The sequence below is a fragment of the Microtus oregoni genome, unplaced genomic scaffold, assembly GCF_018167655.1.
Source record: "Microtus oregoni isolate MIOR12 unplaced genomic scaffold, Mior012 000025F_ref0000491, whole genome shotgun sequence".
NCBI lineage: Eukaryota > Metazoa > Chordata > Mammalia > Rodentia > Cricetidae > Microtus > Microtus oregoni.
This window is the reverse complement of record NW_024543084.1, coordinates 28,025,415-28,038,156: the sequence shown is the minus strand read 5'-3', so window position 1 is coordinate 28,038,156 and position 12,742 is coordinate 28,025,415. Positions and strand designations below refer to the sequence as shown.

Below are 12,742 nucleotides of genomic sequence, written 5' to 3'. Positions count from 1 at the left end.
TTTTCAGATTTCCATGGGAATGAAATTCCGAGTTTAGGTGATAATTCTGTACTAAACTATTTAGAGAATCATTGAACTCTTTCTTTTTTCTTATACCAATTGCATTTGTGATTTCTGACTTTGGGCTGATAGCCACCCTAGAGGGCAGGAATTTGCATGTAGTTTTCCTTACCTGATATGCACATTAATTCTCCCCTCGGCTATCTGGATGAAATCTTCGTGAAATGATTTTAAAGAGGCATGATAGGCTAAGACACACTGTGGTAAGGCAGGCCCACGACGGCACTACCACCACTACACTGCCTCTCTCTTCATCCACATGGGGTAGAACAGTCAATTGGTGTGTGTGTGTGTGTGTGTGTGTGTGTGTGAGAGAGAGAGAGAGAGAGAGAGAGAGAGAGAGAGAGAGAGAGAGGAGAGAGAATGTATGTGTGTATACATCCAAACATCATATATGTATATGTATGTTTGTGTGTGTACAGGTGTATGCGATTGCATGTATATGTGTGTGTGTGAGTGTGTTTATGGAAGCCAGGAGTCAATGTCGGGTGTCTTTCACAATTGGTGTCCATCTTATCTTTTGAAACAGGATCTCCCATTAAGGCTAGTGCTCACTGATTGGCTAAATAAGCTGTCCAATAAGCTCTGGAGATCTTCCTGTCTTCGGTCCCCTTCCAGTTCCAGGTTATAGACACATAAGACCACACCCAGAGTTTACATGAGTGCTGGAAATTCAAATTCTGGTTTGGGCAGCAGGCACCTTACCCAAGGAGCTAGTGCCTCATCCTCAGTGTCTCACTGCTAACGCCTCAATTCTCAGGGAGGGCTCCTCTAAAAGATGTCCCCATGATCAGACAAAGATGAACTTGCCAATGCATGATAATTCAACTACAAGCTATAATTTTTAAAAATATCCTCTTATACAATTCCAATCAAATGGCTGGTGCTTCTCAGAGTGAGCCATGGCCAGACCCAGCAGTGCCCATGGGAACTGTGAAATGCTGATTCTCAGGCTGCAACTCAAGCCTGCTGAGTTGCCAACTCAGTATCTGGGGCTGGGTCCAAGTATCCTGCATGTTAAGAAGCATCCAAGTTTAACCAAAGCTTGGGCATATTTGAGAGTTTTTATTTGAGAACAGATGAATCCTGGGGAAATCTATAGATCAAGGATCAGGTACTTGTAAGTAATTTGTGTTGTTTTCTGTTACAGGGACCTGTAAACATTTAACTCAATCTTTACAAAGGAACAACGGCCTGAGTCTCGCAGGACAAGTTCATATGCATGCACGCAGGCATGTGCGATGAAACAAGTGTTTCATGAAACCATCTATCACCTTATTACCTGTGATTCATTCTGAAAATTTGCACCCTACTCTATTCCATTTCCAAAAACACTGGGCTAAGCCCACTGAATCGATTTTGAAACCCTCTAATGAATCACAACCAGAGTTTGCAAAGCACCAATCTGTAGCAATCAGCTGAAGCAGAAAGCTCAATTGAGGAAGTACAAACTCAGAGAAAGAGAACATAAAACACTGCAAACTCATCGTTAAACAAGGCCGTATTTTTAGATATTCTTAAAGTGTTTGCATCTAGCTGGATTTAGAACACTTTAATTACAATAGTGATCTCCAAATGAAGTGAATGTCATTTAGCCTGATTACAAATCTCATTAGCTTCAACAAACAATTACGGATCTTGGGAGGGCACGGGGGCACTCGGCTCTCTCATGCGGCTAAAGTGAAGGCCTCAGGGACAATCTCCCTTGAGCCGTAGTTTCTTCATCTAGGAAACAGGACCAATAACAATATCTGTCTCAAAAAGCCAGACACAAAGGGTCAAAGGACCTAGGGACCTGACTTAGCAGGTTAAGTGCTTGCTGCATAAGCATGGGGACCACAGTGCAGATTCTCAGATGCCATCTGTAGTCCCAGCAAGTGGGAAGCAGACACGGAATCCCAGGAATAAACAGCTAAGCAGACTTTGGGAAACTTCTAGCCCTAATTTCGGTGATGGATCTCCATCTATGTATAAGGCAAAGAGCAACTGGAGAAGATGTTCAACGTCCACCTCAGGTGTCCACATATGTGTGCATATACCCATACATACACATGTGAAAATGCATACACATACAAGCATGCACCGAAAGTTGCTATAAATATTCATTGAGGTCATTCATAAAAATAATAATTGAAAATAAAATGCCATTGAACAAATATTATTACCACCATACAAGAACAGTGAAGATATTAAAAGAAAGCCGCAGGCAGAAGCATGCATGTGTGTCTGTGTGTTATCGTAAATCCAAATCCAATAATTACTTGGTACTATCTTTCCTTTGATGAACAAACTTCTGTTTCCAGGTCTTTAGATTGGCTCTGTCTATGGCTGTCGATGTCGCCTGCTTGACTGCCTACTCATGTACTTCCTTCCTGTCTAGACTTGAATCCACCATTTCTTGCTCAGAGCAATTTTTACCATCTTGTCTCCACAGTTGACTACATCCTCACTCCCAAACCTAAGGCTCCCACCCCCTGCCTCCTACAGCACCAGAATCTTTATGTACTGTGCTCTTTTGTCTTGGTCAAATAGACTCTACTTATACATTTCTCAGCTCACTTCTAAAACCTCTTAAAGTCCGCTTTAGTCTCTTTTATTCATTCTGTAACCACTATATATGCATATAAATGGATTTACTGCATGCCATATGCTCTGTGATGTTAAAAATTCATATTAGAAATTAAGATTAAAATAAACATATATTTACCCCAGTCAGATTACCAAGGTAGACTAGATTATCTGACTAATTGAAACTATTAGAACAATAGATACCATGGGGTGGAGAGAGGGCTCAAAGTTTAAGAGCACTTTCTGCTCTTGCAGAATACCCACGTCCAATTCCTAGCACTTGTGCAGTAACTTACAACTGTTGTAACTCCTGTCCTAGATGATCTGACACCATCCTCTGACCTCTGAGCACCACAAAATACACATAAATATATGCAGGCAAAATATGTACATATATTATTAAAATAAATCTTAGAATCATTACATCATATGAATTTACTGCTTTTTGATAAATTTGAACATTGTGGAAACACACAAAAGCATTAGTCAATGTCTGTGGCATCACATGCTTATTACAGGAGTAACCTGGGAAGACTTACATGATAAGAGTACTTAAGCCTTCCAGCCCTTAGAGGGAACATTTCCTATAGCATGTTTAAACTAGCCTGCCGTTTCCATAAACCCGAAACTGCGTAACCATCAGCAAATGTCCCAACATCCTTTGAGACATGAAAAAAGTGCCAAACCCAATAGGATAAGATTTGCCAATTCTGTTTGCACACTGAAGTCACATGCCTGGACAGACACAACATTTGTTGGAATAACACAGTTACCTGCAGTTCAGGGTGCAGCCCCTTCGGGCTTGCCACCATGTTTGCTTACAAAACATTTCTATCCTGATTGCTGGTTTGAGGCAGGTGGAAGACTTTAAAAATGATTTTGTCTAGGAATGGATATTGACAAAGATGCTTACACCTACCCATTGGGCAGAGAACATGAGTCCTAACCATCTGTGCTCTCCACTGCTGAGCGAGAGGAAAGGTATGGGAATGCCTTAGACCTGAGAGAGTTCTATTTCAATTACTTTTAGGGTATCCAATTATTTTCTTCCATCTGATGATCCACACACACAGGCCTTTGCCATTTTTAACTCCTATTCTTTTCATAAACTGGTTAGGCTTTGTGAATATTCCAGCCGTAAGTAACATGAAAATCAACAGACCTTCTTGCATCCAATTAAATTTTATTTATGAAAACAGATGTGGTGGTTTTGGTCTGAGAACAACAGCTGATGACCTTTGCTTTCAGGATGTTTGAAATTTTAATTGTGCCCACTAACACAAATCGTAACAGCACGGAGCGACACAGAACGTGTTCTCCATCTCAGAAGCTTATCCTGCAACTGCCATCCAATTACCACTTCCCAGAAACTCAAAACAGACAGTCCTGTTTCTATCTAAACCACGCGGGCCTGTTCAGACGCGTGCGGCCACGAAGTGCTATTAAAGCCGCCAAAGCCTCACATATATCAAAGCTATCTACCTGACTTCCCAGCCGCGTCTGCGCACTGCAAATGTGGAGCATGGCAGTACCACGCTGGCTTCCGCAGTTACGCAGGATGCCATGGCTTATTTGTCTTGCAGCGGGGGGGGGGGGGGGGGGGGGGAATCCATTCTTGCTGCTTCTGAAGGCCCCTCTACACTCTGCAGCTGATCAATGAGTTATAGACATATCACCCCAGGCTGAAAGGTTTGGTTTGTATTAAGTCTTTTCTGTTCAACTGGATGGGTTTAATCAAGGAGCCTGCTTCAGCCACCCCTTCTGGGTGTCCCCTGATGTTGTTAAATGAATGACGGATGAAAGGCCAAGACGAAAGGGTGAGGACATTTGCTCCAGGGCTAGGACTGGAGCCTGAGTGTTAGTCTCAGACTACCGAGCAGTGGCTGAGGTGGAGCTCGCTGCACAAATCTCACCCTGCACGCATCAAAGTCCTGAGCTGTGGTGCTGAGAGATCACCCTCAGTTATGAGCTCCCAGAAGCCCATGCTCCCTCCGCACCTCTGCTGAGCAGGGAGGTTTATGTCTACTGTCAAACTCATCACCCAGACACAAGCCGTGCCTGGGGAAGGGAGGGTACTGACTTCTCCTATGAGCAGCCAACAATGAACTCCCCCGGGTATCCCATGTTAAGGAAAGGAAAACCAAACAGACAGTACTTACTTGGAAGTGTTCTCAAGTATTCCTTTGACTTCATTCATTTCTTCTTTCCCAAAGTAAACAACGGTGAGATGAACTCTTCCATCCTGCTGGATACACATCTCCCTGGAAAACAAAACACATACTGTCTGGTCCTGTCTGCACATTTACAGGGGGACACAAACCAACCCCCCTTCCTCCTCCTTTTTCCTCAATTTGTTTTTTTTTTTTGTTTTTTGTTTTTTTTTTTTTTGGCAAAGTGTAAGGAGGCTTAAAGTAAACACAAGACAGAAAAGAAGGGCACCTTGATTGGCCACTCAATTTTTATTTATCTTATCAGGAAAACCATTAAATTTAAATTTGCTGATGTGACTCCTTAGAGCCAACCTGCTGCTGTAATAGCCCCCGCCGAGGGGGGGGGGGTTGCTCAGGCTGTCCTGGGAAGGGTTCTGAGAAGTCTCTGGTGTATTAAGACATTAGTTCTGTGTTACATCTGAGAAACCTAATGTCCAGAGAGGGTGAAACAAGAAACCCTGTCTGTGAATGCTTCCCTGGTGTGGGACAAACAACACAGTCTTCATTCCCAAATGGTCCACAGTAAACCCTCACTGTTCGGTTCATGACCGGAGAAAGCCTTGGAAAGAGCTCGTGTCATCAGGACTGTCAAAAAATTCCAGCACCCTGTGTGCACCCTGCCCTTCCAGGCAGGTGGAAGAAATCTCACTTTTCAAGAACTAATGAAGTACACATGTAAACCCTAGGCCTAAAGGTCTGATCGAAAAATTTCTGTACAGCTGGAAGGAGCCAAGACCTGGGGAGAGGATCCTGGGGTCTAACAGTATGATGTAACACTGAGCATTCCCATGGTCCCTGCAGAGAGTCTTTACCTATTGACAGCAAAATCTCCACACACAGAAACCACTACTGCCCCATCATGCCACTATAATCAATCATCCCAGCGCCTGGTGACTCAGGATCCTGACAAAGTAGCCATTTGGTTCAGCTCTCCCAGGGCCGGTCTTTGGCTCTTGACTGGTCTAGACTGAATCCCCACCAAAGCCTATGTGTTGCCCGCTGTGTTCAACTCTTTCAAACATAAGATCTAGCTGAGCTGCTCACTTCTCTGAGGGTTTGCTCTTCAAATTACTCGTGTGTAACTGTATGTGTGCAAATGTAAATATATACGCACGTAATCTTTATGTGTACAGGCAGGCATGCATCAAACATGAGTTTGCTAGTAAGGAGATAATGTGGACTGGTGGTTCCTGGGAGCCAATGGGAGATAAATTCCGCCAGTGGGATGATAGTTTGAGATATCTGGGTACTTCCTGTGTCCTCCTCCTGCTGTTGACATTCATGCAATAATGCAAACCATAGATTCCAGAAATACCTTGGCCCTACTTACAAAGTTTAAAGAATGAGGGTTTTTTTTTTTTTTTGTTATAACATCAAAAAGGGAGAACATCCTTGGGGTTGCTGGGAAACATCAGAAACAACAGAAAACATGGTTCCTGCCCTAGAAAAATAGTATTAGCAGATAAAATGAGCTCAGATGATGTCATCAGACAATAGAACTTTGGGAGCATGGCAAGTTCTCAGGCTGGATTGGGACTTGGAAGGTGGGAAGGGTTCAGAGAGGTGGGATCAAGAAGGAAGAGGCTTGAAGGGAAGGCCACCCTGACACCAAGAGAGGTGCACATAAGTCTCAGCCTGGCTGTAGGTGTGCTTCTGACTCTGTGCACATAGGTCCCCTTGCCAAGCCTGCCAGATAAATGGAAGTAAATCAAGAACACTGATCAAGTGCTGGAGAAATTATGCTTTAAAATTGTGTGAGTGTGAGTGTGGGGGGCATGCAGGGGACCCATCCCAGTGTGAGTGTGGGGGGCGAGCAGGGGACCCATCCCAGTGTGTGTGGGGTGTGCAGGGGACCCATCCCAGTGTGAGTGTGTGTGTGTGCGTCTGTGTGTGTGTGTGTGTGTGTGCAAGAGACCCATGCCAGTGTGAGTGTGAATGTGTGGGGCATGCAGGGGACCCATCCCAGAATCAGGAGCAAGTCACCTGCTGGGCCTGAATCAAAGCCTTCTGTTTTGCCTCTCTCTCTCTCTCTCTCTCTCTCTCTCTCTCTTTCTCTCTGTTTTTTTCATTCTTCTTGAAGTTTACTGATATGGTTGCATTTGTATTTTAATTTTAACCTTATTTTTAAATAAAGTTTTTACTTCTGTGGTTTTAGTGCAGTTTTTAGTTTCTTATTTTGAAATTCCTTTTATTTTATTTTATTTTATTTTTTTTATAAAGGAAAACAAACTATCTTTTTTTTTCATTTTAATGCTAATTCCAGTTCCCACTGCCTCCCCTCCTCCCACTCCTTCCACCTTCTTCATACCCTGCCCCTATTCATTCCTTAGAGGGGGTAAGGGACATTGCTTTGGGGAAGGTCTAAGGCCCTTCCTACTATATCTAGGCTGAGCAAGGTATTCATCCAAAGAGAACAGGTTACCAAAAAGCCAGTACAAGCAGTAGGGATAAATCTGGTGCCACTGCCGGTGACCCGTCAGTCTGTCCCAGTCATGCAATTGTCACCCACAGTTTGATTTTATGTAATCCCAGCACTAGGGAGGCAGAGGCAGAGGGATCTCTGTGAGTTCAAAGTCAGCCTGGTCTACAAGAGCTATTTCTAGGACAGGCTTCAAAGCTACAGATAAACCCTGTCTTGAAAAAGACGAAAGAAAGGAAGGAAGGAAGGAAGGAAGGAAGGAAGGAAGGAAAGCTAGCTTTTTTAAAAAATGCTCCTTGGTGTTTTTAAATCAAGGGAGAGGGGTCAGGCCCAAGCCTTCAATGGCCAGGTCAGGGATCTCAGAAAGGCAGATCCAAGCTTGCGCTGGTGCTGGCCTCCAGCTCTCCACTGCAGGTCTGTGTGGATGCTTTTCTTCATTCACCCAACAAGCATTTGCTGACAATATACCACATGCTAGACTCTCCCAAAGCATCTTAAATGACATGCAGGACTGGCGTGTCTGTCCTTGAAGAAGTCTCCTACCTCCCAGGCCAGACTCAAGTTGCCTACAGTGGAACCATTCAATGCTCCTTGAGAACATGCGATTGTGCGGAGCCCATGACTGCTGTCTGAATGGTTTTTGCTTTTTCTCAACTTTTGCCCATTTGACTACCTCACCCTTGAGAGTGTATGGGACTATGTTTGGTTAGATGCCCACATGCAGATATGTCTTCGTTTCAAAAACAAGAGTTAAAAGGAAATTGTAAATGACACACTCAGCTGCATACAGACTTCTAGCTTTACAACGTTAACTACTTGTATTTGGACAATGCTGTCTGTATGATTGCGATGATAGGCCTGCTGCTGTTAGTGTGTTCCCAGGGACACTGCGGTTGCATGGGAACTCAAGCCTCATGAGCCCTTCTCAGGGAGCACATTCTGTCCAAAAACGCTTCCCGTTACCTCAACAGGCCCAATTCCTTGACCTCAAACCAGAAACTGAAAATTCTGTTTCTATACCTCTCTCTCTCTCTCTCTCTCTCTCTCTCTCTCTCTCTCTCTCTCTCACACACACACACACACAAATCATACTTATTAGGAAGCTTTTTCTATAAAACACTGTGTTCTTCCCCAGGTCACCATCACACAGAGTGCACTGGCTGTGGATGCCAGGACTCCAGGGGAATTGATGTAGCAGTGGGGGTTAGGCACTGACAGTGAGCACAGTGACAGCAGAAGCTCTGAGGCAGTTGCTTCAGTTGTCACCAGAAACAGGGGCATTGCCTTCCTCCGTAACACTTGGCTAGCAGTGCACGCTAAACACCTGTCCTTGCACACTAAGAACACCAGGAAAGGCTGGAAGAATCATGGAACATTAGTGATCTTGTGTTGGGGGAGAGAAAGCAGAAAACTGTGTCAGGAATTTGGGGAATATCAGCCTTTATTGCCCAGGCTGAGTGGCCTGGGGAACCACCATACTGTGGTTTTCATGACAAAAGAATCCATGTGATGGAAGCTTGACTTTCGGTGTGATGATATTAGGAGATTACGTCACCGGGGCCACTGCCACTGGAAGGAGTTACTTTAGGCTTTTGTGAGACCTTGGTGTGCTCTGTGTATCACCCAGCCATGGTGATCCAAACCTATCATTCCAGCATTTGGGAAACACAAGTTCCAAGCCAGATCCTGTCTCAAAAGAAAAAAAAGAAAAAAATGGAAGGCGAAACAAGAGAAATGGAAAGGAGAAAGGGAGTGGGAAGGACAGGGGAAGTGGGTAAGGAAGGGGGAGAGGGAGGGAAAGCAAGAAAAGTTCAGGGAAAGGAAAAGAGAGAGGAGAAGAGATGGACGGGGGAAGAGGAGGGGAGGGAAGGGGAAGCGGAGGGCATCAGGGGTGAATGAGCTCTACAAGGCTGAGAAGAAGCAGAACACTTTCACAGCCAAGAAAAGGTTTAATCTCATTGCTACTCTTCGAAGTCAGTCTCTACTCAAATGATCAGGAATGGGAAAATCTATGAGGAACTGGAGTGCTTCATGCAAGAGCAATCCACCAGCCCCCAGTCTACCAGTGCCAATGGGCAGGAAAGTGCTTGGCCATAAAGGAATGCTGTAAGGAACAGATTCTGTCCTGGAGAGGGAGCGGAGCACTCCTGGGCTTCTCTGGCATCTGCTTTTATCATAGCGTTCTGTTTTGGGCTTGGTGCATCCTTGCCCTCATCCCTTTGCCAATGTGAACTAACAGACAATTCTACTATTCTATTATTTGGCTGTTCTGATCGTTGCTGAGGAGTGATGGTGGATTCTGGTCTGCAATCGAGCAACTTTCCCGATTCTCATTGCAGTACAGAAAACACAGCCAGTCTTCCAATGGACCATCTTCTGCTCTCTTGAATAGACATCACTATATGATCTGTAGCTCAAACTAAACACCTCTTCTATTAGGTCCCCAAGGACAGTTGTTTAAACAACATGACAGATGAGTTTTAACATTTCTTAGCTCGTCTGCTAAGACAGCTTCTTGGTGTAGCTGTGCTTTGTGAGTGGTGAGATGACTCACAGGAATGGGGTTGGGACATGGAGCAGAAAGCAGACTGTACTATGCAAAATAGCATGATTTCCTTAAGGAATACGGAGGACACAGGAATCTACCTCCACCACGATCCTGGTGGCTGGGGGACTTTCAGTCAGTGATATTGGCTTAGTCAAATGTTGAAGGATTGTTTCAATTAGGAATATAGAATCCCTGCTTTACACTTTTATCCCAGAGCCTTTGTAAAGGTTCTAGGCCCCAAAAAGATGAGACAATTTCTAAAGAAAGTCAAGTAGAAGATGACCCTGGTAATACATTAAAACACCAAGAATGCTTTGAGAGGGATGAGAAAAACCAGGGGAATACAAAGGACATTCAAACAAACATAACCCACCCAGTCTGAAGAGGAACCTCAAAACAAAAAGGGTCCAATCCAGCTGGAAGAGTCAGAATAAAAAGCAAGCAAACCTTGAAGAAACAGAAAAAAAAAGTTTTAAAGAAAACATGAAGAATATCTCCCATTAAACCCCCTTCTCCCACTGGGCTGGGCAGAGATAATGATCAGAAGATCCATAGCTTTGCAATTGTGTTGAGTGTTGCTGATATCAAACAAAGCACATGATGAAATCACAGATGAGCCTAGAATCCATAACACAGATGGGAGAAACTCAGCGGCCACGTGAGACAGCTTCAAAGGCAAAGCAGGGTGGTTAACCAAAGCAAAGAGGAGGAGGCAGTTTAAGGCGATCGCTCCTGGGCCAAGATGCACGTGCAAACATGACTTCAGCAGAGTTCCCCTGGGAGCCCCAGACACCCTGTGATCCCAAGGGATGGGAGGATGCTTATGGGTGATGAAATGGCATGTGAGGACTCCAGGTTTCATATGCTGCCAACCGGATGGCAGCAACAAAGGAGCCTTCTCAAGCACCAGCCATGGCCTCCAGGATCCAAGATGAGTTTCCACCTGGAAGCCCCACACCGCCAGGACCAGAGTCATCTATACTGGTCCCAAAGGGCAAAACAGGATTTTCGATTCTTCGTCAGGAGGTGGAAGTACCCAATTCTTGCCACCGGAATTGTGCATGTCAGAAATATCATCACCCGCATCCATTAGCTCTTAAATAAAAGCCCCGAGGGTCTAGTGCTGGAAATATGCTTGTCTTGCCCAGCAATGGCTCTTCCCCATTAATTAGGACGGCTAATACACACTGGCCCTTGTTTTCCCCTTTTCTCCTTGTCTGCTGGGAATTCAGGAAACAAGCACACTGATGAGTTTGTGTTGTCTCCCAACCCACAGCTTTTGTCTCTACATCCATCCCGAGAGCTTCTGTGCACTTTCTATCAAGTCCCCAAAGAAAAGACCTTGTTAAAACAGCATGACTGAGAAAGTATCAATTCTCAAGCTCGTCATCCATGAGATCATCTGCGTAGCTCTGGTTTGTGAGTGGGGCTGAGACTTGAGTAAAAAGGCAACCCAGCAAAGCTCCATACCATGCCACAGCCACCAGCTAAGCTCTCTTTCTCCACCTGCTCTTGCACCTTACAGAAGTCAATAGAATAATATTCTGCCTTCAAAATGCAGCTAGGGATGGGCACAGTGTCTCTCAGATGAGGTAGAAGCCTAGGCAAGCCTTTGATTGTGAAACAGCACAGCAACCACACCCTTGGGGCAAGAAGAGAAAAAAAGAGGGTGTGGGAGGAAGGGTAAAGGAAGGCAGAGATAGTTTTTAATGGCATTCAAAGTAAAAAGAAAATACAGTCTCAAAGGATATAGGGATCCAGCAAAAGAAACATTCTTACAATTGTTCCACTTTCACAAAATATGAATTCAATTTTCCAAAGTTCATTTGAAAACAAAATAAGAGTTCCAGGCACAGTGTATACTCAGGAGATAAATCAATGTCAAGGCAAGCAGAAGTGTCATAGAAAGAAAGATACAGGGTGGATTCGTAAAAGATCGAAAGTGAAGGCTCGCATGCACGCAGGCAAAGGAAATGGCATTAAAAGCAGAGAGAGGGGCTGGGAGGATGACCGGTGAGTAGGTGTGCTTGCTCTGGGAGCATGAAGATATGAGTTTGAATCTCAGCATCCACATAAAATCACGGGCATGGTTGCACATCACTTTAAGTCCAGCATTGTAGGGCAAAGACAGGCATATCACCAGAGTTTACTAGCTGCTCTTCTAGCTGGAAGCGAAGTTTTGGTTCTTTGAGAGACCCTGTCTCATGGCAATAGGTGGAGAACAATAGAGAAGACATCTACTCTGGTCTCTGCATGTACAGACATGGGCCTGTGTTTTGGCACACACACGTGAAAGTACCATACACACACACATATACACAACACACACATCATATGTACATAAAATTCACACTATATACATACACATCATACACATACAACACACAATCATATGTCATACACACACATACATATACACATATATGTATAGATAATATGCACATATACCATATACACACAACACATATACAAAAAAAGGAAAATGTTAATAAATGGAAACAATTTGTGAAATAGACAATTTGTGGCCATGTAGCACAGAAGTGAACAAGTCATCCATCAACCATACAACCCTTTTATCAATTATTTCCTATTGCTGTGAAGAGACACCATGATCAAGGTATCTTATAAAAGAAAGAGTTTATTGGGGACCATGGTTCAAGAAACTTAGAGTTCTTGATCATCATGATGGGGAACATGGCAGCAGGCAGGCATGGAGCAGTAGCTGAGAGCTTACATCCTGATCCGTAGGCATGAGGGAGGGAGGGAAAGGGAGGGGGTGTCTGGCAATGATCTAGGTTTCTGAAACCTCAGAGCCCACATCTATGACCTCCTCTAACAAGGGTACGCATCCCAATTCTTACCAAACAGTTCCATCAACTAGGGACCAAACATTCAAATACATGAATATATGGAGGCCGTTCTCATTCAAACCATCAT

The 12,742-nt window shown here is 44.2% G+C and overlaps 1 protein-coding gene across 5 annotated transcripts in view; it reads right to left on the bottom strand.

Annotated features, from left to right (window-relative positions):
- Csgalnact1 (chondroitin sulfate N-acetylgalactosaminyltransferase 1) overlaps positions 1 to 12,742 on the bottom strand; it is a 317,605-nt gene that overhangs the window by 23,189 nt on the left and 281,674 nt on the right. For all 5 annotated transcript variants that reach the window (XM_041674576.1, XM_041674580.1, XM_041674577.1 and 2 more), the window contains one exon: positions 4,788 to 4,889. In XM_041674576.1, the coding sequence (XP_041530510.1) occupies positions 4,788 to 4,889 (102 nt within the window). The remainder of the gene's footprint in view (positions 1 to 4,787; positions 4,890 to 12,742) is intronic.